Source organism: Mustelus asterias, chromosome 26 (assembly GCF_964213995.1).
Source record: "Mustelus asterias chromosome 26, sMusAst1.hap1.1, whole genome shotgun sequence".
NCBI classification, from domain to species: domain Eukaryota; kingdom Metazoa; phylum Chordata; class Chondrichthyes; order Carcharhiniformes; family Triakidae; genus Mustelus; species Mustelus asterias.
In genome coordinates this window covers 35178140-35206094 of record NC_135826.1, presented here as the reverse complement: position 1 = coordinate 35206094, position 27955 = coordinate 35178140, and the positions used below count along the sequence as shown (strand labels likewise).

The 27955-nt window shown below is 42.5% G+C and overlaps 1 protein-coding gene across 1 annotated transcript; it reads left to right on the top strand.

The window, feature by feature from the left end:
• Positions 1-1972: 1972 nt before the first annotated feature.
• On the top strand, positions 1973-18640 carry LOC144479561 (acidic leucine-rich nuclear phosphoprotein 32 family member D-like). The gene is made up of 7 exons (XM_078198424.1): positions 1973-2786; positions 7870-8019; positions 10530-10652; positions 13479-13695; positions 14738-14859; positions 15167-15212; positions 17025-18640. Exons 1-7 carry the CDS (start codon positions 2733-2735, stop codon positions 17096-17098), a joined length of 786 nt encoding a protein of 261 aa, XP_078054550.1. The 5' UTR covers positions 1973-2732; the 3' UTR covers positions 17099-18640.
• Positions 18641-27955: the final 9315 nt, after the last annotated feature.

The window sequence follows — 27955 nt, the reverse complement described above, 5'->3', positions numbered from 1 at the left end:
GTCATGAGATGATAGCTTACCAAAGCAGAGAGAAAAGATATTTTATTGGCGGATAAAAGGGGCGGAGAGTGGTTACAGACAGCGGTTTTGTACCTAAGCAGAAGGAATCCTTTGTAATGTCTTCCAACATGGGATCCTGGGACAGAGTTGAGTGGTCAGCAGTTTAGTGGAAGTCGGGGAGAGGGAGGTGAGATGACCACAGAGATGGCATGACGGAAAATGGGCAAGAAAGCAGGAAGGGAGAGACAAGGGCTCAGGGTCCCATTGACCTGATGGGAAAGGACATGGGTGGGTGGGGAAGCACCAGAGGTCACTGAATGAGTGATCCCAATCTTAGGGGGAAAAAAAACAAGGGCTACAAGATACGCGGTTCTTGGAAGTGAGGAGAGAGGAGCCAAGAGAAGGACGACCATTGAGAAAAGGAGCTTTTCTATCCAGAATGATCCTGAAAAAACTGGTTTTCACCGAGAAAAGCAAAGCCTGTTAATGTTTGGCCTGACAGTGCCAGATCAACTAATCCAGTTGTACAGCAGGTATGTTCAATTATTTGCCGAGACTTATAGAAGGTTGGAGCCAAAGTAGGGCAAGCAACCAAAATGGAAGATAGTTGGGAAGGTGGAAATGAGTGGGCCAAATTGACAGCTGCAGAATGAAATATGGGAAGTCAGATTGTAGGCATTTGGGAGTTTGACAGTAACAATAGAAACATAGAAATCTGAAGCAGGAGTAGGCCATTCAGCCCAATGAGCCTGCTGTTCCATTCAACATGATGTGGAGATGCCGGCGTTGGCACTGCTGTTCCATTCAACATGATCATGGCTGATCCTCTATGTCAATGACATACTCCAGCATTCTCCTCATATCCCTTGATGCCTTTAGTCTAGAAATCTACCCATTTCCTTCTTAAATATATTCAGCAATTTGGTCTCCACAGCTTTTTGTGGTAGAGAATTGCACAGATTCACCACCCTTTGAGTGAAGAAATTTTTCCCCATCTCAGTCCTGAATGGCTTACCTTGTATCCTGAGACTGTGACCCCTTGTTCTAGACCCTCCAGCCAGAAGAAACAACATCCCTACATCCAATCTGTCCAGCCCTGCCAGAAGTTTATACAATTCAATCAGATTCAGAGAAGGTCGTAGAGGTGGATACAATTACAACATTTCAAAGACATTTGGACACATACTTGGATAGGAAAGGTTTAGAGGGATTGGGCCAAACGCAGGCAAATGGGACTAGTTCAGTTTAGGAAACCCGGCGAGTTGGGCCGAAGGGCCTCTTTCTGTGATAGAGTTCCGGCTATGACTCTATCGCCCGAATTCTACTGCCCTGCCCACCTCGGGAATCCAAGTGGGCGAGGGGCAGACATTGGGAAGGTCCATTGACATCAGGCAGGATTCTCCAGTCTCGGGTCGAGCGACGCCGTAAAATCCCACCCATCGACTCTCATTCTTCAAGGTAAATCTGTTGTACAGAGAGATTTTGGGAGAAACTCGGGATAGAGAACAAGGACATTAATGGAATATTTAGAGAGATGGAACAAAGTGAGATGCTGAAAGGAGGAGAAAGTGCCTTTAGAAATAGGTAGAGAGAGTAAGCTAGAATTTGAGTCAAAGCCAGGCTGTCAATGCCATCATTCATAGTAAGTCATGGATGTGAAGGGTCTTGTTCATTAGTGAACACATTCTGAAGGGTGATGTGGAGTGATTGGGTCATTTATTGCTCAGAGACCGGTTAGTGGCTGATGAAAACTCCCTTTATGTCTCAGGACATTCTAGAAACTAGATAGTGATAATTCAATTATTAATCATGCTATTCTGCACTAACACCCCCAAGGCCAAAAGACAAGAGAGACCCCAGGCGGCGCTGCATTCGGCGTCGCTTGCTGAAGCTGCAGTGGCGCTGGGCGCCCTGATGGAGGCGTGGTCGGGGCGGACCAGAGCTGCAGTGGCGCTGGGCGCCCTGATGGGGCGGTGTTTCGGGCGGATCCGATTCGAAACTGCAGTGGCGCTGGGCTCCCCGACGGGGCGGCGGTGGCATGAGTGGACCCGTCGTCGGAGCGGCAGTGGCGCTGGGCGTCCTGAGGGGGCGATGTTTTGGGCGGACCCACCGTTGGCTCTGCAGTGCCGCTGGGCTCCCTGAGCGGGTTTCCCTGGGCGGCGATTGAGTGGACCCGCCGTGGGAGCAGCAGTGGCGCTGAGCGCCCTGCTGGGGCGGTGTTTTGGGCGGACCCGCTGTTGACGCTGCAGTGGCGCTGGGCGCCCTGCTGGGGCGATGTTTTGGGCGGACCCACCGTTGGCTCTGTAGTGCCGCTGGGCTCCCTTAGCAGGTTTCCCTGGGCGGCGGTTGAGTGGACCCCGCAGTCAGAGCTGCAGTGGTGTTGGGCGCCCGGCTGGGGCGGTGTTTTGGGCGGACCGGCCGTTGAGGCTGCAGTGGCGCTGGGCGCCGTGAGGGGGCGGCAGTTTGGGCGGACCGGCAATTGCCGCTGCAGTGGCGCTGGGCGCCGTGAGGGGGCGGCGGTTTGGGCGGACCGGCAATTGCCGCTGCAGTGGCGCTGGGCGCCGTGAGGGGGCGGCGGTTTGGGCGGACCTGCGGCTTGTTCCCCGAGCTTTCGGCAGTTTGGCGCGGTTGGAGCAGGGCTGAGCTGAGGCAGGTTTTCCGTTCGTTTGCTTCTCATTGAAAGCGGTTTCAGGCGGCGGCCATTCCACCCCCTCCCTGTCCCCCACAGAGCCATGGACATGAAGAAGAGGATCAACCTGGAGCTGAGGAACAGGACTCCGGCCGATGTAAGCCGGGGAGCGGCGGCGGCGGGTGGGGGGAGGGAAGCGGTTTCCCCGGGACCGCATGGCCGGGCCGGGGCGGGCGGGAGAGAGAGGGAGAAACCTCTGGGCGGCTTTTAAATTTCCCGCCGGGCGGGGCGGCGGCCTGGGCCTTTCCAGTTGGCGGCGGCTTCACGTCTCCTCGCTGGCCCGGGCCGCACCGGCGCTCAGTTGGCGGTAACTGCGCCGCTTTCCCGCCCGCCCGCAGCTCGGGCCCCGGGAGTCCGGCTGGGCCCCGGGGAGCTGCAGCTGGCCTCGGCCTCCTCCCCTCCACGTGTTAGGGGGTGGGGGGGAGCTGTGTGCGCCAGAATTGCGCCCAAATTCCACCCATGGCGCAAAATCAGCCTCTTTCCCCCCATTTCCTCAGCGCCTGGAGAGGGAGGAAATTTCCCCTCTTAAAACAATAAATCCCCAATAATTCACTCTTTGTGCATCTCCCATTAAAAGGACAGACACGTTTATTTCAGCACATGGATTGCAAATGTTAAACCCGCTCTAAGCAGATAAATATTACCCCCAATAAGCAGATAAATATTACCCCCCCCATAAGCAGATGAATATTACCCCCAATAAGCAGATAAATATTACCCCCAATAAGCAGATAAATATTACCCCCCAATAAGCAGATAAATATTACCCCCCAATAAGCAGATAAATATTCGCCCCCAATAAGCAAATAAATATTCCCCCCAATAAGCAGGTAAATATTACCCCCCAATAAGCAGATAAATATTACCCCCCCCCATAAGCAGATAAATATTACCCCCCTGATAAGCAGATAAATATTACCCCCAACAAGCAGATAAATATTACCCCCCAATAAGCAGATAAATATTACCCCCCTCATAAGCAGATAAATATTACCCCCCAACAAGCAGATAAATGTTACCCCCAATGAGCAGATAAATATTACCCCCCAATAAGCAGATAAATGTTACCCCCAATGAGCAGATAAATATTACCCCCAATAAGCAGATAAATATTACCCCCCAATAAGCAGATAAATATTACCCCCCAACAAGCAGATAAATATTACCCCCAACAAGCAGATAAATATTACCCCCCAACAAGCAGATAAATATTACCCCCCCAACAAGCAGATAAATATTACCACCCCATAAGCAGATAAACCCCCCAATAAGCAGATAATTACCCCCTCAATAAGTCGATACATGTTACCCCCCCATAAGCAGATAAATTCGCCTCCAAAAAAGCAGACACATGTTACCCCTCTCAATAAACAGATAAATTTTACCCCCTCTCTCAATAAGCAGATGTTACCCCCCTCTCTCCAATAACCAGAAATGTTTACTCAATCCTTTTTATATCTTTACAGAAAGTGGACATGACTACCTGTTCTTTTGGAGTGATGTTCCAAGTCATCCTTTTGCAGTGATGACATTCAGGCTTCAGGGTTAAAGTTCATTAAAAGTAACTCTTGCTGAGGATTAGCCTTGGGAGAGCAAAAAGGCGACAAATGAACTGCACTTTATGGACTCTAATTAAATATAAACCAGCAAAACTGGTATGGGCACTGAAATAATTATCTTGGTGCAGTATATTTCTACGCTGCGAAATATGCATTGGCTCAGTTTATTAGTAAGGAAGACGTGATTATGCCAAGAATGGGATATAACTTTAAGAAAACTGCAGAATGATTAGCAATTGATAAGTTAGATTATTCCTGGGGTCTGCTGGTCAGTATTGACCAGTGAGTTCCTCGTGTGGGATTTGGTGGGAGGTTACATGGGTTATCTGATGATGTGGAAACCCACCAACCACCATGTTGGTGAGTTTTCGAAGCAAGCTACTAAAATGAGAAATCTATGAATGCAGTTTCTGTTTTTGGCGGTGTCGACCGCTCGCACATTTCCCATAGGGACTCGTTACATTGAACCAAAATATAGTTACCGGTGTCTATGAGAGACTCTGTACCCTGAGGTACCCACCAGCTATGAAAAGTATTAAGTATACTGACGGGCACTGCGCGCTGCTCTCTGGGCCCACTTGGGGACGGACAAGACCATGAGGAGAGGCTGGTAGCCTCTTTATCGGGGGAGGGGGTAGGAAAGTGGAGTTAATGTCACAGCCATGCTCTTATTCAGTCATGCTCTGATTCAATGGTAGAGCAGGCTTGAATGACACACTCCTGCTCCTGCTAACAGCCAGGGTTACAGGATCCCTGAATATGTGCAGAGGTGGCACTGTAGTTTACTAGCAGAGAACACCCAAGAATCTTCCTAATGCTCACTTAATCCAGACCACACCACATTAGAACCAGGTTATCCAAAGCTGTAGGAAGGATTCCGGCACGTGGGATCGAGGCCCTCAGTGGGCAGGAATCTGGGATATTAATAGACGCACAAATGCTCATTAACGAGCCAGTCTAGCTGTTCAATCACTAACTGTATTGCTTTGGATCTGTGTCACCTTGGAGGATGTTCACATCATTGATCATTTAAACAACTGATTGACATGTGTTTGCGAGCCTGCTCAAAGGGTCTGTTCTTTCCTCTGTCAGTGGATGCCTGATCATGCCTTAAACCACAAGTTGGAATTGTCATGTGCAGCATTTGAGCTAAGGCCCTGTTCTTATCCTCGGGTAGATATAAAAGTTTCAATGACTTTGTTCAAAACGGTGAGTGCGTTCTCTGTCCAGGACAACATTCTCAACCATACCTGCCAAAGTAGATTACGAAACAATAGTGATTGTTCTTCGAAAGTCGTTTAGTGAGTATGAAGTCACCTGACAATTCCTGAGCCTGTCAGAGACATATAAATGCAAGTTGCTTTGTTCTTGGTAGGGTGCGGGCACCAGAATTATTTAGGGGCAGTAAAGTAAGCAGCACCACTCAATTTTCTCCAAGTGTCTGTCGATTACCACATCCTGACCACAGCATGGGCACACGTCGTATCATGTCCACTAGTTGTAGATAGTGGAACTTCAGCAGCAGCTACTTGCCACCCAGTTAAGGTAGGTGCTGAGTTATGGCTAAATGTGACTGTTCTTGTACCCAACTTCAGGTGGCCATTGTGCTGAGACCGGGGCTTCAGGGAGTTGGAAGAGTTTATGCAGGACAGGTTGTGGCATGCTCGCTACTTTGAGTTTGTGAATATTCTGAGTTTGGTGTCTGTTTAAAGACTTGGTCCATGTCGGACCTGGCTCAATAGTAGCTCACTCATCGAGTTAGATGGTCATATGTTCAAAAGCTGCTGCAAAACCTTACTGCACAATGCAGGCGAAGTGCAGCACTGGGGAAATACCAGTGTTGCGTGTGTTATTTCTTTGGGGTGAGATATTTAACTCTGACCCAGTGTACTTTCTAAGAAGGACATAAAAGATCCCAGAGGCTTTTCAAAACATGAGGATTCTGGTGCCCTGGCCAATGTTTAGCCAGCATCCCGCACTACTAAAAATATTTTATTTGACCGTGTATTTTCATGGTTGCTTTGGCTCCTTTCTCTGCTGACTGTGTTGTTTCCCCATTTTGCAACTGTACTGTGTGTGGCTGTGCAGCATTTTGGGTTGACCTCGGATCGTGAGCAATGCAAGTTCTTTCTTAAATCCAGGTGCTCGTGAGCAACTTTTGGAAAGAGACAGATCCATTGTGTGGTTGTGTTCTTCTCTGGGGTACCCAGTGACTGGTCACTGTACCTCCCTGAAACAATTTCCACTTTCACCACAAATCAATCTTGCCTCATTATGTACCGATGAACCTGGAATTCACTACAGTTTGTGTAAAACAGTGGTACTTGTCAACGGACATTTGATCGGAAAAGGTGCAGACTTTAATGTTATCTCTGTAGTGGTACACTTCCTATGTGAAACAGTGGCTGAATCATAATTTCCTGCGGCAGACTAAAAGATTATTGGCTCTTACTAACGCATCTGTGCCTCTTGTCTAGAATGGTGCTCCACCCTGGGTTTTCATCCTTCGCCGTGTCCAGTTTATTACATAGACCACTTCCTTTCATTGCTTAACATTGCCTAACTCTCATTAACTTCCACCAACTGCAACTTACCCGAACAGCCACACTCAAAGTCCTTTGCTCCCAGCTCTCTCAGTAGGTTTTCTGATTTCTTGGTGGCTTTAATGCAAAGTACCTCTGCAATCTCCAGGTATACATGCTGCCACACACCCTCTGTTTCCCCCTGATTAGATTGCTTCTCATTCTCCACTCTACCTCACCATTAGTGATCATTCTTATCGAAAGCATGAAGGAAGGGTGATCACCAATGACTTTCACTACCATAACTGTCAAAACTTCTGCCACCAAATTATACATAACCTGTCAAAATATAATTAATGTATACCGGTTTTGAATTTCATTGTTTTAAATTCATTTTGAACATGAGCTTGCAGTTACCAGCAGGGGGCAATGTAGACAACAGTCACACCAATCAGCCCAGTACATTCCCGATAAAGCACTGAACAGAGTTGCAGATATCTAGACATTGGGCTAAATCTCCTTAAAACTGTTTTCTGCTAACGTTTTCTTTAGTCTTTGCATCTGAGAAATGTTAGCTCCTTCTAGGATCCAATTCCAAAGGCACTCGGTGGGTGCAATAGCGAATCTAGAACATAAACCTCGGGTAGCAATATCTGAGGTACTCTCTCCTCTCTCTCTCTCTCCCCCCCCCCCCCCCCCCCCCCGCGTGTCTATAGATACATCCATCTAGATGGAGCACAAAAGGTCTCTGGATTTCATATTCTGCCAGGTTTTAATCCTGACCCTCACCGGATACCTGATTCCAATGCAGTGGGGGCGGTCGGTCATCCTATGCCTCATTCAGTAATAACACTACAAGAAGCTAGCGGGCCAAAGGTGTCGTTCCAATTTCTAGTGTTCTCGCCTAACATAAGCTACTGTGATTCCTCCCATGTCAAGGAACTTTAGGCCTTAAAGACATCTAATGCGATACACTGAAGATAATATTGCAGAAAAATTCTGTCGTGCCGTACTAGATTAAAAGCTTAAATAAAAGAAACGTTTAACTTTTGCAAGTTGCAAAAATTGCGCTGCATTATCTTTGGCTTTTGTCTTGCAGGTTAAGGAGCTGGTTTTGGATAACTGCAGGTCAAATGATGGCAAGATTGAGGGACTGTCTGCAGCATTTGAGAGCTTAGAGTTTCTCAGTATGATCAACGTAATGCTGACATCCGTGTCAAATCTCCCAAAGTTAAATAAACTAAGAAAGGTAGGAATTTAAACTCTCATTTTTCAGATAGCATTGATCATCCTTGAGAAGTCCAAGTACAAATGCAACACTGCAGATTTACTATGTCGACTTGCAATGAATTTGGCGCAATCTTCCTGGTGGGCAGCTTTCCAATAATTATATTGTGTTAACTAGGGTGATCTTGAGTTCTGAACGTGGTTATAAAGCTACACAGCAATGGCTGAATATACTATAGTACACTCATGAAACATCTGTAACGATTTAAACTTCCAATTAATATCTGCCTGAACATTTATAGCTCTTTGTGATTAATTGTGATAGCAGTGACTGATAATCATAGACGTGTCAGTTAAATAGTCTTTGTTAATACATCTGTGTCTGACACCATCTTTCATTCTGACTATTTGGCATTGGATGCATAATTTAGAAGTGACTATTCTCGAGGTGATTGGTTGTGTCATTAATATAAATGGACTGGATAATAGACAGGGACTGAAAGAAACTAAATTTAGGCACTTACATTAGCATTCAAGTTCATACTAAATGTAGGCATCTATAATCTTTGTGGATAGTAAATCTCAATTTGTGCTGTGGAAAAGTGTTAAATGATTCATATAATATCCTTCAGCTATTCCTCACAGATGCTCTATTACAGTAGATTATTAATCTACATATTATGGTTCTTTAACTTCTTTACGTTATATTAGTTGTTTTTGGTATTGTATTTTTATTCTCAAGGTGTGGGCAGGCCTGCTTTATTGCCCAGCTTAGGTTAGTTTGAGAAGGTGACATTTAACGGTCAACCTTCTTGAACCATGACAGTTCTAGTCATTGTGCCAAGTGGGGAATTCTGCAATTTTTGACCCAGTGATGATGAAGGATCAGTGAAATAAATCCCTGTCAGGATGGTATCTGACCTGGTGATGATGCTCCCGTGACATGCTGCTACTGGTGAGTTTGTATGGTGCTTTCTGTAGATAGTATATACTGCATCAATGATGCAATGGGAGGGACATTGAGTCCAGTGGCAAGGACACTAATCAGTTGATTGCTGTGTCCTAGTTGGCAATTCTTCAAAAACAGTATTCAGTTGCTTCAAAATTTGAGCAGACGGCATCCAGCTGTTAATCTACTTGTGTTGGATGCCCTTTATTATTTGGCTAAAACACATTAGCAGCAAGGACAAAATTTTTTAAAGTTTCACTTCGGTTCTTGCTTGTCTGGCCAGAGTTCATATTCAGTCAATTACACTTTATAATTTGGTAAATTAGAATATTTGCTTCTATTAGTTGCCTTGTAAATTATTTTATAAAATATTCAACATTGCTGCCTCTGTTCGACTGATCTGAGCTTCGTAATGCTCCCAATTACTTTGAGAAGTTCAGATCCTGGTCCTGTGTGCCAGAGTGGTCATTCTGAATTGTGTGAGGGACATTAGTTGTGAAAGGTATTCGATAATTATTTTCCCTTCTGATATGAACACGTCACAGGATTCAGCTGGGATTTACCATTGATGTTTGAGACTTAGAGCATGCCAATCTCATTTTCCCTTTGAACCACCTTTTATAACCTATTCCAAAATATATTAATAGTTATTCAAACCGTAATTATTTAACACAGAATAAAATCTGCGTCAGTTATATTATTTTGTTTAATGGTGTACATGATAGCATTTCTGAGGTTAAATATCGAGTATATTTGGGTTTGATAACTAATAATCAAAATGGACACAAATATGTTGTATTTCACACCTCAACATCAGTTAGTTTAGATTTCCTTAAAGCAGTATAAGAGTTACATTCAGAACAACTTTATACAATTTTGTTTACAGTTCAAGCATGAAACCATTTTAACCTGGAGCTTTCGGTCTTATTCTTCTCTGATCCGAGCACGATGTAAAATCTCAGCTGTGTTGTAGATAGGTTGTTGTAGGCCAAAGAATACCATCCATCTGAGGTGTTCAACCTCACTTGGAGATGGGGGTCTATTGATAATTACAAGCTATTGTTTTTGTCATCTTTAGTCACCTTATCCTAGCAATTGCTGTCAACATATTTGCCATCGGTGTAACCTGACATTATGATAAAACACTTGCCATGTGGTTAAGCGCTGTCACAACCTCATGAACTTTCTCCTGAGATTCAACACACCACTTTCTTTCACATTCCAACTTGTTTTCTTACTTTCATTCCTTGGGCGTGATTCCTAAACATTTTAAAGGTGGCCTTTTATATCTTGAACAAAACCTGGTTCTAAACCTGCCAGATTCTACACAAAATCAGCCCTTGGTTCCTGATTGTCTTCAATTAGTTGTAATTTGAAGTTACTACAAACCTATTGACAGTGTGCAAACTATTTTGGAATGAAATTGTTCAGCTCTTTACTGTCTACCCGCAGACTGTATTTAAAAGATTACTTTGTCCATGTATTGCTGTGAGCAACACAGGTCCAGGGCTTTCTGCAGTTTTAATTTGTTACAAAATAGCTCCGCGTTGTAATTTACAAACATTGCAATCTTAATTTTTCAGCTTGAACTAAGTGATAACAGGATATCTGGAGGTCTCGAAGTTCTGGCAGAAAGGACCCCGAGCCTCACACACTTAAACCTCAGTGGAAACAAAATCAAGGACATCAACACTCTGGAGCCTTTGGTAAGAAATTAGTTATAGATGAGGGATGAAGCCCTGAATAATATATACAGCTCGACAAGACTTAACTGGACAGAATTGTGGCTATTACAGGTTAGCAATTATCCATTGTTACCGAGTGATATGTTGATTGGGGACATTCTGAAAGGGCTGGAGCCAGTGACAACTCAGCCCAGCCTCCTGGACCAGACACACCTGGATTCGGCTGAGTCTGTAGGAAGCTGCATGTGGTTAACATATACACCTTTGCTTTGAGTATTATTGATTATAATATTTTATAATTTTAAAAAGCAACAAGCCTTGGTAGATGAAATAAGTTGCTTCCTCTGGACTCTCCGCTCCCTTCATTGGAGACTTGTGACCCTGATTTAAAACTGGATATCTGGAATATAATTTGAAGGTTAGAAAATAACCGGGTGGCAGAGTAGTTAGCACTGCTGCCTCACAGCACTAGGGACCCATGTTTGATTCCCAGCTTGTCACTGTCTGTGCGGGGTTTGCACAGTCTCCCTGCGTCTGCGTGGGTTTACTCCGGGTGCTCTGGTTTCCTCCCACAGTCCAAAAGACGTGCTGGTTAAGTGCATTGGCCATGCTAAATTCTCCCTCAGTGTACCCAAACAGGTGCAGGAGTGTGGTGACTAGAGGATTTTCACAGTAACTTCATTGCCATGTTAATGTAAGCCTATTTGTGACTAATGAATAAACTTTTTAATTTTATATACCTTCAGACCAAATTTTGCTAATCGGGCACCAACATTTGTATGTGGAACCTGGTGGTTCATTTAATCTATGCTAACTGCTTGTCTCCGCTATGGCCAATAATATGCATTAACTTGAACACAGATTCTTTCATAGTCTGAGCTCTTGCAAATGTCATCTTTATGGCCTAAGGCAATGGCATTTTAGCAGTTCTGTGGAACAGGGTTTGAACTCTTTTTAACAAAATCTCAATTTAAATTTCCGAATCCATTTTGGCTCCTTGGGTAGAGAAGAGATTTTTTAAATGGTGAAACCGGAGGTGTTGATGTTTTCTTGTTTGTGTTAATGAGATGATGTGATTTACTTCGGCGCTGAGCGGTAGGGAAAGAGGGACAGAAAGGAGAAGGAACATACTTAAAAGACTTGTATTTAGAATTGTGACTGAGTGAGAGCCTGAGAGATAGAAATGTACTGGAGGACTAAGATAACCTCAAATAATTCAGAGCAAATTTTGAACTTGGGGAGAGCAGCTAGAGACTAGCCAATTTAGAGTCTGTTCATGAAGAGAGAGAGAAGTGCAATGCAAGTTAACAGTAGGCCAGTTAGCTTAATGTCAGTTGTGTTTGGATCCACGATACTAGACCAAATTCATGAGCATTTTTTTAAATTGACCTGTTAAAAAGGCAGGTCACATTTAACAAATTTAAACTTCGAAGAAATGGATAATTGGGTAGATAGTGGAGCAGGTGTGGCAGATGTGCTAGTATAAGACTTTAACAGGTTTTCATTAAAATATCTAAGAGGAGTCTTGTTTAGAGCTATTCATGCATGTGTAAAAAAAAGTAGTGACCTGGAAAGTTGATGAACTGGAATTGCAGGACTGGAGTTAATGGGCGTTGCTCAGAAAAACAAGGAGTGGGTGTATACTCAATGTAAAAATGTTGAAGGGTGTGGGTAAACAGATAAATGTATGGGATTAAATGCCATTCTTCGATAATGCAATTGGATAAATCCATTTTAAAAAGCAGAGTACTGCAACAATGAGGTGTGGTACAAAAGCATCAATTGGGCCTTAGTTTGGGTTCCTCATTATAGAAAGGACGTTAATGTTATAAGAAACAATAAAACATATCTGTTTAGGAATAAATGCAAATAAATCAGGAGACTGGGATCAGAAACTATCATTGAGGAGAAATTATTTCCATGGGAGCAGAGAAGGCCAAGAGCAGATCCACGAGAAATTGTTTGGAGGTTTTGATAGGGTCCCCATCATTCAAATTTATGCTGTAACCCTCAAATTTAAGCTCAAACACAAAGGGAAGTCATGCTTCAGGTGCCATTGTATCCATGCTATTGTTTTGCAATTACTGACATGTACCACAAAGCATTATAACAAGTGCCTGGTGCTATTAGTTTTAAGCTTATTTATTAGTGTCGCAAGTAGTCTTACATTAACACTGCAATGAAGTTACTGTGAAAATCCACCACACTCCGGCGCCTTAACTTCTCCAATAGAAAGGCTTCCACAGTTAATGACGCAGATTGTCTATAAACTGTTTTTTCTCCAGCAATACACTACTTGAGGTCTCCTCTCATAGTATGTAGCTTGAAGTTAGGATTCCCTTTAAAGCAATTACTACATTTCAGAACCATTTTGTGGCTGAAAGGCCTTGGAAAGTTTTGAAATCCTAAGCACAATGTAAATCTTTGAGCTGAAGTAACACAGTAACACACTTTCTGCAGCTTTAATTTTAAGTAAACTCCCCATATCTCCTGACTAAAAGCCTTTAATTAGCCTGTGATCGAAAGAATCTTGCTTTTTAAAATTTGAGATGGGGTGTCCTCCATTTTAATTTGCATCGCCATAGATTTTTCTTAAAATTTATGTGTGAAACAGAAGTCGGATTCTGTCCCACTCAGATGCCAGGTGTGAGGATAAATTGATATTTGGGGTGCATGGCGTATTGGTTACAAAATGTTAATAGTTACAGTGGGTTCTATGCAATAGACGTTCAACTTTGAAGAGATATAGCCAAATTGAACAATATCTGATATCTTTCTCCCATCCTCCTCTAATTTGTTTTCTGAACAGAATCACAGGATACTCAAATTTATTTTCTTACTCAACAGAAGAAACTTCTGAATCTGAGGAGTCTTGACTTATTTAACTGTGAAGTGACTAACTTAAATGACTACAGAGATAGCATGTTCAAGCTGCTCCCCCAGCTCACGTACCTTGATGGATACGACCAGGATGACCAGGAGGCACCAGACTCGGATGTGGAAGGAGATGGCGACTGTCTAGACGATGAAGATGAGGAAGATGATGATGAGGAAAATGAGGATGGTAGGTTTTCGCACATGGATCTAAGCTGTTAATGTGCAAAGCCTGAAGTGCTCCTCTAATATTGTATCGCTAAACTAGTTAACCTGGTAACCAGATAACTTCAATTGTCCTGCTTTATAAAGGGAGTCCTGCAACTTTCCGCAGTCTTAAAGCTGGCTTAATTGACATGTTGGCATATTTGCTGATGGGATGATAATGCCATTGTGATAATGAAATATGTTCCAAAGGCAGTTTGATTACTTAACCCTTTTGGATTAGTGACATACCCATCATGTAAATTATTAAATGTAATCGAAAAAAATTAAATATTCATAGTGGAATGTTAAAATTATTGATAAGCTTTTGGAAATATTTCCCCGTTCTCAGCTGCAAAAGTAATTTCTTGGCAAATGACTTTCAAAAGTTAGATGCAGGTATTTCATCTTGGAGTTTGTTAAAAGGCCCAAATTTTGTGTTCCCCAGTCTTCAAATTGTATTGCTGCATTCCAAGATGATAAGTGTGTAGGCTTGAAATCTACCAATTTGCTTATCTCTAGATTTTTGTATGAACAATGAGGTAGCATTTAAGTGTATAATGTGAAATTTGTACAAGACGTTTGATTACCATACACAAACTGTCCGATAGTCCAGAAATTTCAAATATTGTGCAAAATTATATATTTATTTGTAGGCTAAACAAGGAGTAAGCTATAGATTGTCAACCTCTTCAGTAAAACTTGGCTTTTCTTATTAATTTTAATTTAATTTATTTTTAACTGGTCACAATATTTATACATCCGAAATAGTTTTGCTGTAAATACAGTAATCTAAAATATTTTGTATATAAATGTTTTATCTGTGTGTATGGTCTTGTCTGTTCTTCTCTCTTTAAATGTTTTTATTTTTTAATATATTTGTTCTTCTATTCCCTTAACGTTTGGATGTGTAACTTTTTTGTCTGCTTCCATGATCCTATTTTGGTAGTGGAAAAATGCATGGGTTAAAATATGGGGTCTTAAAGTCCTGCACAGAATTAATTCACTAACTTGTATAATTGCTGCAGTTGAAGAGGAGGAGGATGATGATGATGAAGAAGGAGAGTTTGATGTATTGGATGAGGAGGATGAAGATGAACTTGACGGAGAAGATGATGATGACGATGATGAAGACAGTGCAGATGAAGATGTAAGTGACAAACTACGTTTTAAAAAACCTCCTGATTTGATTGATTTTTTTTCACACTCGCATCTTGTTTCCCCTTTTCCTTCTCTTAAAATTAGTCACCGGTATGTGCAAAGGAATTATTATTGAGTCCAGTTGCAGTTCAATCTTTGCATCGATAAGTATTTAAGTCCATAAGTAATCAAACTTTGTTTTGTGTAGGTTATATTCATAAATATTTGCATCCAAATGTATGAAAGCATTGAGTCAGGCTGTTTAGTTACAGTTGAGCCTGAAACATCAAACTGATTCCATTTTGTTTTTCATTTAGGATGATGAGGATGAAGAAGCTGAAGATGGTGACGAGGAATGCAAAGGTAAGCTTCACAAAACACTTAGCTAGTTTAAACCAGATCAGTTGTAAATGTATGTAATGCAGAAAAGATGTATATACAATCCAAATACTGAGTAATGTTTAATGTATACCTGAAGTTTTGCATAGCTTTTATCTGTTGAGAATTCTGATTTTCTATTGATCTTTTCCACCCTCTTGATCATAACTGATCTAATTCCCTCTGTCCCATTAACATTTCGTCCTGTAACTCCAAGCTATACTCTTTTTATTTATGAATATTTTAAATGCACTACCTACTCACTGTCCTTATCTCTTTGTGGCTTTATTGTTGCCTCCTTTTTCTTTAATGCTTTTTCTCCTGACCTACTCAATCCACCTCCAATATTCAACTGCAAGTTAACATATCCCAACGTATTGAAAATAAGTCTTGACATGTGTACACTGGCGCATCCACTTTTTCACATTTAATAAGGCGACTACATAAATTGACTTTCTACAAACAAACACTTCAAGTACATGCATTAATAATTTGCACAAATTGTGTTGAGTAATCGTTGAAAATAACATGCACATCTGCTTGCATTTGCACATTTCTTGTCCATCGACCTTGATTCCCATTGCCATTTTTAGTGCTGCTTTTCTGGCAACCTGTAACATTTGAACAGCCTCTGCAGCAGTTGCCTAGATCACACACAAGGCTTTTGAAGGGGTGATGAATTGCCATATTTCTTCAGTAACTGAAATTACTCATATCAAAATTACGATTTTGAATAAAATTCAAAGACCTATGTATTTTGCATTAGCAACATATAGATATATAATGGTCGCCGGATAGAAAGATGCTGTTCAGTCTATTCAGTGTCTACTCTGGTTCTATTTATCAATTATATTTCAATACTGTCTCATGTTTTATTTCGAGGAATACCAGGAACGCATTTCAGGAAAATCGGACACAGCCCATTTTAATTTTTAAGAAATAAAAATGATTTAAGGCAAAAGTTTAATGACAAGAATGAATTGGCAGTCGGGAAGGCTGAGGATGAGTAAAGCAGTTTGTGGGAGGAGAGAATGAGGTGAAGAGTTTGAAGTCAATAGTCAGAAGGAAAGCCCTAGACTGTATTTTCCATCATTCCAAAATGACTGCCTATGCTCCTTAACCCTGAGACCCCCCCCCCCCCCCCCCGAGATGATCGATTGGACTGAGTATTCTGTTCTGTCATAGCAATTAAATTGAAACTCTTTTTGGCATTGTGTGCACCTTACCTGTAGCACCTTTATGTTAAAGGGCAAACAACCTTATATCTATTAACTTAAGGTACAGCAAATTGGTTTGTATCTTATTTTTAATGTTCCTGGTCCCTTCTATAAGACCATAAGGCATAGAAGCAGAAGAGGGCCGTTCAGCCTATCAAATCTGCTCCGCCATTCAATGAGATCATGACTGATCTGATATAATCCTTAACTCCACTTTCCTGCCTTACCCCAATAACCCCTGATTCCCTTACTGATTAAAAATCTGCCTATTTCAGCCTTGAACATGCATAACAACCCAGCCTCTGCAGCCCTCTGTGGTAAAGAATTCCGCAGATTCACTACCCTCAGATTAACTTTCTCATCATCTCCATCTTAAAATGGGTGATGTCTTGCTCTGAGATTATGCCCTCGGGTCCTAGACTCTCCAGCAAGGGGAAGCAACCTCTCAGGGTCTATCCTGTCGAGCCCAGATAGTCCCGATATAATTTTAATACTTCTCCATCTCTACTTTTCACTTGCAATAATCACTTAACTAAAATTTTATATCCTTACGTGTGTTTGAACAAATTCTTCTTCTCAGAAATTGTCCAGGGGCAGAAACGAAAGAGGACCCAAGAGGATGAGGAGGAAGAGGATACTGAAGATGATGAATGAGCCCAATAAATGTATAGACTGTGACTGTGGTTGATATTCGCATCAAGTGACATTCCTCTGAGGCAGTATCTGTAGCTATGGCGATGTATATTTATGAAAAATATATTTCATGAGCTGTTTTGTTTTACAAGTGCATTTATAATAACTGATTATAACATTTCTGACACGTTGGATAAAGCATCGGATTGCTGGGGGATCTGGAATGTTGCCTTAGATTGGTCAGAGTTGCCACTGTTAAACCAAAGTTATACCATGAAAACTTGGCTAGTGGTGAGTTTTGTTCATAATCTCTCCCCTTTAACTCCCATAAGAATCAGTTAGTGTCCCTCCTGACAGAACATTACTTTTTTTTTGGCAAGGAGTTTCCCGCCAGTATTTGTATTTCTTCGCCCTTCCCGGATTGGTATTCCAAAGAGTGACAAAGGAGCTTGAGCAGCTGGCATTCCTAAATCATTAATTATTTTGAAGGGTGCAAGTGCTCCATAGCCTTAGCTGGTAGAATGCTGTGACTTCAAACTAAAAAGCAGGCTGACTCGCCTAAGTGATTCTTGTGGTAGGCATTCATTTTGTTAATAACACTCACTAAGGATAGCAGTTATACATTATTAGAAAAATCTGTCTCAAACCTACTGCATTCAGTTTGGAGTTTATGCCATTACTGTGCCTTATAGTGTAGTTGGTCCAGCAGACAATGTTTTTGTTAAATGTGGTTGGGATTATTGAGTTGTCGCTGTGTATCAGGGTGTACAATAAGACAGCCTGTGCAATCTGTCAGAAATGTCTTTTTCTTTAAACCCCAGTCTCCATTATTGACTACTTATTGTTTTGGCATTTCCATAGCAACAGAACTGATGCAAGAGTGGTGAGCAGAAGTGTTTTAAGAAGCTGTCTTTTTCAGAAACCTGAGTATTCAGTAAAAATCTATTCCACAACTACAATTAAGGTATATTTTGTAGTTGCAACTGCTCGACACTACTGGTGTTTAACTTTAGTGCTGGGCTTGTTGCTAACTAATGATTCTCTTAAAATGGATCTGGTGGAAATGTCACCAGCAGTTGAATAGAAATGTAAGAGTACCAAGAGCTTTGCTACAGGTATACCAGATTTTCTGAAAAAGGTTGTTCAGTTTTTAATTACAAATGCAAAAAACCCTATAAAGAGGAAAGTAAATGGCTTTCAAATATTTGTATAAACTCGGTCAACAGTCTCTTTGTATTATAACAGTATATTATGGAATTAGTTCTAGATACCCATTGAAAAATGGATATTTATAAACTCTGGGACTTTTTTAAAAGAAAACTAAATGTTGAGATTAGAAACTAGGTAATTTGTTACTTTTTATTTTTAGTGCGGTGTGAATTTTTTAGAGAAAAATGAATTTGAATATAAATTTTCAGTGTAGTAACTTTACAAATGTATTAAGCTTTGAAATGTTGCTGTTCAGGTTATTTCTGTACAGAAAATAAGTTCAGAAGACCGATTTCATGTTAATGTATCTAGTTTTGTTATAAATTTTCAAAATAAATGGGTTTTTAATAAAAAGTTTTTTTTTACTGCTAGTCACATATGCTAAGTGCATGAGCCATGTGTTCCCAATCCTCAGCAAGTGAGACTGCTGAATCATCCCTGAGGAAGCTGGGAATGACTCCCAATTTTCCCTATTTTAGAGAACCTGTGTGGTTGAGATCTGGAGCTCAATGAAGAATAAATATTTGGAACTGTCCTACCACTGTTACCAGTGATGATGAGTACATTGTTTAGATCAGTAAGGTGCCAAATTCTGGAGTTTTTAAAATTCTTTCATGGGATGTGGGCGTAGCTGGCTAGGCTAGCATTTATTATCCATCCCTAAAAGCCCTTGAACTGGATGGACATTTAAAAGAGTCAACCACATTACTGTAGATCTGGAGTCACATTTAGGCGAGACTAGGTAAAGATGCCAGGTTTTTCCCTCCCTGAAGGACATTAGTGAACCAGATGGGTTTTTATGCCAATTGACAACAATTTCATGGCCATCATCAAATCTTTTAATTTCAGGTTTTTATTGAATTCAAATTTCACCATCTGTCATTGTGAGATTTGAACCCAGGTCCCCAGAGTATTGCCCTGTGTCTCTGGATTACTAGTCCAATGACAATACCACTGCGCCATCGGCTCCAGTCGTTTTACCTCAATAAGAAAATGTCTGTATTGGAATGGTGCGCAAAATATTCAGAATAAATTTGGGAAATATACATTCCTGATTTCTGAGCTGCAAAAGGCCAGAAGTCTGGACTGTAACCTCTGTTGGAGTACTCAAATCTTCACTTAATTAATTTTAGGTGTTCAGTATGAGGAACTGTTTAAACATAGAAACTTGAAGCAGGAATAGGTCATTCGGCTTTTCAAGATTGTTCCGCCATTCATTATGATCATAGCTGATCATAGAATTCAATATCCTGATCCCCCTTCCCCCTCGTCCTTTAGTCCCGAGAGTTATATTTAATTCCTTCTTGAAACCAGACCTTTTGGCCTCAACTACTTTCTATGGTAGTGAATTTCACGCATTCACCACCCTCTAGGTAAAGAAATTTCTCCTCACCTCAGTTCTAAAAGGTTTACCCCCTTATCCTCAAACTATGACCACTAGTTCTGGACTCCCCCGCCAATGGGAACATTCTTTCTGAATCTACCCCGTCTAACCCTGTTAGAATTTTATAAGTTTCTATGAGATCCCCCCTCACTCTTCTAAACTCCAGTGACTATAATCTTAACCGACTTAGTCTCTCCTTATAAGACAGACCTGCCAGCCCAGGGATCAGCCTGGTAAACCTTCACTGTATTCCCTCTATAGCAAGGACATCCTTCCTCAGATGAGTTTTAACTTTTTCATTCAGTGCCCTAGTGGCTGAATGGCAATCAGTTAATGTAAATAGTGAGTAGTTGTTTTCTGACAACTGAATTATTTGGAAGTAAAGACAATACAAAAGTGAGCTACCTAGTAAAGGATGTGATTTAAGCTCCTGGGCTCCAGAATATGCAGCTTAAGTGTCACTAGGAGTTCAGTCTTTGAGTGCATAGAAAATTAGGAGCAAGTATAGGCCACTCAGCCCTTCAAATCTGCTCCGCCATTCAACGTGATCATGGCTGATCCTCTATCTCAACACCATCCTTGAGTGCTCTCCCCATACCCCTTGACACAGTTGGCCTAGAGTGATAAAAAATTATTAGGATGCTGGTCTGAGATTTTTTTTAAAACATGCTCAAAACGCACTCAGCATTCAAGCAGTATCTATGGAAACAGACTTGGCGCGATGACCTTTCATCAGGACGGGATGATGTTAGGAATAAACAGCTTTTTAGCGAGTGTGAAACGGGTGAAGAGGGGAACAATGGGGAATTGGTTGCAATGGGGTAGAGGACAGGATTAATTTAACAAGTGATGATGGTGCAAAGCAACATGAGATTAACAAAAGTTGAGTCCGGGGGGTGTAGAGCTGGTTGAAGTCACTGCATGAGGAAAGCTGACCTTGTGAAAGCACTTCTGCGGACCAAGTTGAAATACAGAGCACCCAATTTATGTAACTTGTTTATGTCCTTTCCCACGGTGTTTCTCATTGGCGATGATGCATTGGGTGTAATTTCTAAACCCCAATCTTGAAGTGATTTCCCCAGTGGAAGGAGTAAGTGTGACAAGTGAAGCTTCGTATTTGATATTTTTAATTGCTTTGAAATACATTCTGAATGACTGGCGTTTCATGCTTTTAGGCATCTATGTATGAAAAAAGAGAACACAAAAGCAAGGTCAGAGAAAGTGCTAACTGAAAGAACTGAATTTCATAAGGACTGTAGCATAATTTAAAATTTAAATCTCTGGATGCTGACATGTAATCTGATGTTAATGCAATAGGAGTGGGGTGCAGCACAGTCAGATCGCCTACAGAGCAAGCGAAATTTAGGGCAGAAAGCCGGGGTTCTATACCCAGTGCTGCTGTGTCCCAATTCTAATCGGAAAAATGCCTGATGACTTCTGGCCACTCCCTTACATTTGCAGCAAGCTGAGAGATTTGGCTGCTGCGTTACACCATGGGTGATGTGTCTTGGGCGTTTCCAGGCTATCCCAGGGATTCTGCAGTATGTCACCCAACAGATCATTGGAATCCATGACATCTGAGAGTTGGTGTGGGTCCCATACGGGGCCTTATGAAGGTCCAGATTGTACCTGAAACAAAGGTAAGTAATCCCGGAATGGATTAATCACCTTTGTAAAGATGGCCATTTTCTCCTTTTAGGGGCATTTAAAATACTGGGTGCCTTTCCCTGTAGCCCTTCCTGGGCTTCAGCATTGCACTCAAAGTGGCAAGAACACTGCTGAGCGCACGAGTATGGTCGGCTCTACAGAAACTAATATCAGAATCTCTACAGTGCAGAAGGAGGCCATTTGGCCCATCAACTCCACCAACTGTCCAACAGAGTATCTTACCCAGGCTCTATCCCCATAACCAATCTTGCCACTTGACAAAACCTTAGGGCTGTTTCTTATTCCTCATTTTCCAACGGGTTTTTTTTTAACTGGTCGGTGCAACATCGTGGGCCGAAGGGCCTGTTCTGCGCTGTAATGTTCTATGTTCTATGTTCTATGGAAGGCAGTCATTAATTGGCATAAAAGAAAAATACTGCGGATGCTGGCAATCCGGATTAGAAACGGGAAATGCTGGAAAAACATTGGGCTCGACAACTTCATACCATGAGGGAAAATTCAAAATTCATTTTGAATTTTTTTCTAACCCATTCCACCAAGGGTCACTTGTCACTTGTTTTCACGTTTTGCCATTGACACATTCTACTATCTGACATTTACACCACTATCAACCACCTGTCTTAGTCTTTAACACTATCATTACTGTTCCCTTTGTCTTGTGTCCATGACAGCTTTGTCATTTAATCTCCTGAGCTCCAATTTATCCTTCTATTTAGCTCCACCCCCCTCTCTTCAATTCGGAGGCCAGTTAGTTCACTGGGCTGGATGGCTAGCGTATGGTTCTAAAGAACGGCAACAGTATGGGTTTGATTCCCTCTCCGGCAGAGATAGACATGGGACCGACCTCCTCGCCCTCCCCCTGAGAATGCAAGGCAATGGCTAAGCTTGAAGCACCAGCAGACAATGAGCCAAGGATCTACCTTTGGACAGAGCACACATGAATGCAATGAAGCATAAACTTCTATTGAGCTTTGGTTTGACCACGCTTGAGCACTTTGCTAATTCCTGGGGAAAAAATTGCTTTTTTAAAGTTTATTTATTAGTGTCACAAGTAAGCTTGCATTAACACTGCAATGAAGTTACTGTGAAAATCCCCTAGTCAGCACACTCCAGCACCTGTTCAGGTACACGGAGGGAGAATTTAGTATAACCAATGCACCTAACCAGCATTTTTTTCGGACTGTGGGAGGAAACCGGAGTATTCGGAGGAAACCCATGCAGACAGAGGGAGAACATGTAGACTCCACTTAGACTGTGACCCAAGTCAGGGAATCGAACCCGGGTCCCTGGTGCTGTAAGACAGCAGTGCGAACCACCGTACCACCCTGAAAAAGGGTATGATCTCCAGTTGACCTGTGCACGCATTTCAAACTTTGTGCTGCCTATTAATTAAAATGATAGTAGCATGGAGCATAGCATAAATACACATCTCAACAGGGAGCTCAAGTTTGTGCAAGGCTAGCACCACATAAATCAATTCTGCACTAAAACTAAAGAGATGCAATCTGGCTGCTGCAGGTGCTGGAAGTGGCTGGGGAAAGGTATCTGATCAGGAAGTAGAGTGGGCAGAGAACGTGTTGTGGGGTTTTATGATGTCACACTGGAGTCCTTGGTGCCAGGCGTGGAAGGTTGTCTACCGAGAGGGGACCAGGAGGTCGACCAGACTGATTCTGAGTTGGCAGTGGGAATAGATTATCATTGTTGTCAATGTGAGCAGGACAGCAGTGATCAGGGTTTTGCAACAGTCCAGCAATCCGTATTTCAAATGGCCTGCATTGCTGAGGTGTGTCCTGGGAGAGGCTCCATTGAAACAAACCTATTAATCTCTCCTGGGATGACAACAGTCATCTTACATCCTCCGTCCTTGTTATTGCCTGCCAGTCAGCTAGCCCAGTCTCCTGCTGTCAGTGCTAATGCGGCACAGTCCAAAGCTGGGCCCTCTGGATTCAGAGCTGCTTGAAACTGTCCTGCAAGACAACCAGCAGTCTTCCACCCACCACACTGCAGTGACTGGAGTAACCGTGCAGAGAAGAAATAGGTCGGCAAAGGCACAAGACACACACACACGGATAGCATTTGGATGGTTTTTTGGGTAAAACTGATTTGGAATGGTTGTCCTCTGGTGGCCTTTTATTCAGGGTTGTGGCCAAGAGGATGCTGTGTTGGCCAGTGTCAGAGGAAAAGCATGTTACTGTTGCAAGATGGAGATTTGCGGTTGTCTTTAGTGGAACCACAGTTGGATGAAACTGAAGGGGATGTATTGAATGCCCAGAAGACTGGGCCTGCTGAACTGTAGTCCCAGGCAGGGACTAGTGTGTGTACACCACGGTAGTGGTTTTACTTTGCATTCTGTTATAAACTATGTTCCTTTCCAGACAGGCTTCCTGAGTCATTACAAACCAAGTTGCACATTTCCCACTGTTTAACTGTAGAACTTATTTCATCCTATATATTAAGAAGTTTCTAAGGATCAACATTGCATCAGGGAGACTCTTAAAATTGGGATAAACAACAGTTTTTAAAATACATAGCAAAATCCAAATGGGCTTTAGCTGAAACTTATTACAGACACTTCAAACCCACTTTGTTACACATGAAAGTAATTTTTAATGCAACTAACAGTATGTCATGACAAAGTTGTAAAAAAATTAATGTATCTTTCACTTTTTGTGCATTACATATATTTTAAACATATTTTGAACACATTTTTAAAAAATTAACCCATCTAAAAATGTCTGCTGCCTCTACTTGCTGCAGCTGGAGCAGGAAGTAAGTGGAAATAAATAGGCCAAAATTTATAATCTATTATCAGATAAACAAAGTTAGCGCTGTCCCATCATTTTTCTTTGCAGGACTTCAGCACAGCGTTTCAATCCTGACAGATACAAAATAAAACCAATCGGAGTTTTGGACGTGGCACAGTTTCAGCGCTTCTGTCTATGGATCAGGACTTCGGTATTGTTCTGACACGCATGTGTGTCGTATAATCTCCTTTCACCGGGATTCTGTATGGAAATTAAGGACCAATATAAAATAAATGATTCAATTATGAAGGAGCAAAGGGACATGGGGATATTTGTGCTCAATCATTGAAGGTAGCAGAAAGTAATTAAGTAATTAATAAAACATATGGAATCCTGGGCTTTATAATTCAAGTGTAAAAGCAAAGAAATTATGGCGAACCTTTATAAAACACCAGTTTTGCCTCAACTGGAGTATTGTGCCCAGTTCTGGGCACCACATTTTAGGAAGATGTGTACGTTTTGGCGAGATTTGATTCCAGGGATGAAAAGCTTCAGTTATGAGGATAGATTGGAGAAGCTGCGGGTGTTTATTTAGAGAAAGAGGGGATTCATTCAAAATAATGAGAGAAAAAAAAACAGGGAGAAGCTGTTCCCATTGACCAAAGGAGACCAAGAAAAGGTACGGTGCAGAAAGAGGCCATTCGGCCCATCGTGTCTACACCAACCAAAAAAGAGAAAAAAAGAAACTAGCTGCTCCCTTTCATCCCACTACCCAGCGCATGATCCATAGCCTTGCAAGCTACAACAGATATAGATCCAGATAGCCTTCAAATGAGTCGAGCATTTCAACCTCAACCACCAACTTAGACAGCGAATTCCAGACTCCCACCGCCCTCAGAGTAAACAGGTTTTTCTTCATGTCCCTTCTCATCCTTCTACCAATCACCTTAAATCTATGCCCCCTGATAATTGACCCCTCAGATAGGGGAGACAAATCTTTACTGTTTACCCCATCTAGGCCCCTGATCATTTTGTACACCTCAATTAGGTCATCATCCCTTATCCTCATCTGTTCTCGGAAAACAACGCTAGTCCATCCATTCTCTCCTCATAGCTGCAATTTTCAAACCCTGGCAACATTCTTGTAGATCCCCTCTCTGCACTCTCGCCAGAGCAATGATGTCCTTCCTGAAATGTGGTGACCAGAACTGTACACAAAACTCCAGCTGTGGCCTAACCAGCATGTTATACAGCTCCATCATTATATCCCTACTTCTATATTCAATACCTCACCCAACAAAGGAAAGCATTTTATATACTTTCTTGACCACCTGCCAATGTCGAGGACCTGTGGACATGCACTCCAAGGTCTCTCAGTTCCTCAACCCCTCTCAATATCTTCCCATTTCTTACCTATTCCCTTGCTTTGTTTGCCCTCCCCAAATGCCTTACTTCACACTTTTCCCGATTAAATTCCATTTCTCTGTCCACTCAGCCAAGCCTTTGATATAATTCTGGAGTCGACAGTTATCCTCTTCACTATCAACTATGAGCAATTTTTTGTGTCATCTGCAAACTTCCCAAGTTTAAGTCTAAATTTTAATATATATAAGGACTCCTACACTGAACCCTGTGGAACACCAGTTGAAAGCCATTTTCCATTCTCAAAAACATCCATCTACCATTACCCTTTGTTTCCTGTCACTGAGCCAATTTTGGATTCAAACTTCCGTCTTTCTCCATAATCCCATGGGATCTCATTTTTCTCACCAGTCTGCCATGTGGGACCTTGTCAAATGCCTTACTGAAATCTGTGTGGACAATTTCGACTGCACTACCCTCACCAAGCCAGACAGATTTAAGGTGTTTGGCGAAAGAAGCAAAGGTGACACAAGGGAAATTGTTTTTTACGCAGGCGAGTCGTTAGAATCCGAAAAAGAACGAAAAGAGTAGAATTTAATTGTTGGAAAATTAGAATTCCATCAAGCAGTGGAAATTCCTCATCCCCCCCTCCCCCCACCCCCCACCCCTCGCCACCGCCTGGGAGTAAGCTGGAGGCAGATTCAATTGTGACTTTGAAAATAGAACTGTATAATTATCTCAAGGGAAAACATTTACAGAGCTACAGGATGGTGGGTCTCGCTGAGTAGCTCAGACAGAGAGCCAGTGTGAACACGGTGGGCCAAATATCCTCCTTCTATGCTGGAACAATTCTATGATGCTGCCCCTACTACCTTCCGCGGGAGTTCACCTCTGTTATCCTGATGGCAGTTTACATCCCACCCCATGCGGATGTGAAGATCGCGCAGGATGAAATATACATCATTATGAATAGCCTTGAGACGAAACATCCTGAGGCCTTGTTCATCGTAGCCGGGGACTTCAATCAGGCCAAGCTTAAGAGCGTGCTACCATGTTACCACCACATCTCCTCTTCCACCAGGGGCCCAAATGTCCTAGACCACTGCTACACAAATATCAAACCTGCCTACCGCTCTCTCGCCAGCCCACACTTTGACAAATCAGGCCACAAGGCTGTGCTCCTGCTGTTGGCTTACAAGCAAAAACTGAAGCGGGAGAACCCATTAAAGAAAGTCATGCAAATTTGGCCTGAGGAATCGGATAATCTTCTACGGGGTTGCTTAGAGTGAATAGACTGGTCAGTATTTAAAAACTCTGCGACCAGTCTGAATGAGTACGCCACTACAGTAACTGACTTCATTAGTAAGTGTGTAGAAGACTGTGTACCAAAGAAACAAATCCGTGTGTTCCCCAACCGGAAACCATGGATGAACAGGGATATCCACTGCTTGCTGAAGTCCAGGTCTGAGGCGTTCAAGTCAGGTGACCTATACAAGAAAGCCAAATACGATCTAAGGAGATTCATCAAAGATGCCAAAAGATGTTACCGGACAAAGCTAGAGTCCCAGGCTAGCCACATTAACCCCCGCCGACTAGGGCAAGGTCTGCAAGACATAACAGGCTACAAGATGAAGGCATGTAAAATCGCCGGCTCCAGCGCATCCCTCCCTGATGAGCTCAATGCATTCGACGCCCATTATGAACAAGAGATCAGCGAGAGCATGCCCTCCAACCTGGAAGCCCTGGATGAACCTGTATCTGGGGTCACCATTGCAGATGTCAGAGCAGCTTTCTTGAATGTCAACCCACAGAAAGCAACTGGCCTGGATGGGGTATCCGGACAAGCATTCAGATCCTGCGCTTATCAGCTGGCGGGGGTATTCACAGACATCTTCAACCTCTCTTTACAACAATCTGAGGTCCCTATCTGCTTCAAGAAGACGACCATCATCCCAGTACCTAAGAAAAATCAAGCAGCGTGCCTTAATGACTATTGGCCAGTCGCTCTGACATCCATCAGTATGAAGTGCTTCGAAATGTTAGTCATGGCACGAATAAACTCCAGCCTCCCAGACTACCTGGATCCACTACAGTTTGCCTACCACCGCAACAGGTCCACAGCAGACACCATTTCCCTGGCCCTGCACTCAACCCTGGAATACCGAGATAACAAGGACACTTATGTCAGACTCCTATTTATTGACTACAGCTCAGCCTTCAACACTATTATTCCCACGAAACTCATCTCCAAACTCCGTAGCCTGGGCCTCGGCACCTCCCTCTGTGAATGGATCCTGAACTTCCTAACTCACAAACCACAATCAGTAAGGATAGGCAACAACACCTCCTCCACGATTATCCTCAACACTGGTGCCCCACAAGGCTGTGTTCTCAGCTCCCTACTATACTCCTTATACACCTATGACTGTGTGGCCAAATTCCTCTCCAATTCGATTTTCAAGTTTGCTGACGACACCACCGTAGTGGGTCGGGTCTCAAACAATGATGAGA

Bases quoted from the DNA above. Each gene is read 5' to 3' on its own strand.
- LOC144479561 (XM_078198424.1), top strand. From the start codon at position 2,733: ATGGACATGAAGAAGAGGATCAACCTGGAGCTGAGGAACAGGACTCCG. The intron at 2,787-7,869 runs GTAAGCCGGGGA...TTTGTCTTGCAG, and splicing joins GGAACAGGACTCCGGCCGAT to GTTAAGGAGCTGGTTTTGGA. The intron at 14,860-15,166 runs GTAAGTGACAAA...TTTTTCATTTAG, and splicing joins AAGACAGTGCAGATGAAGAT to GATGATGAGGATGAAGAAGC.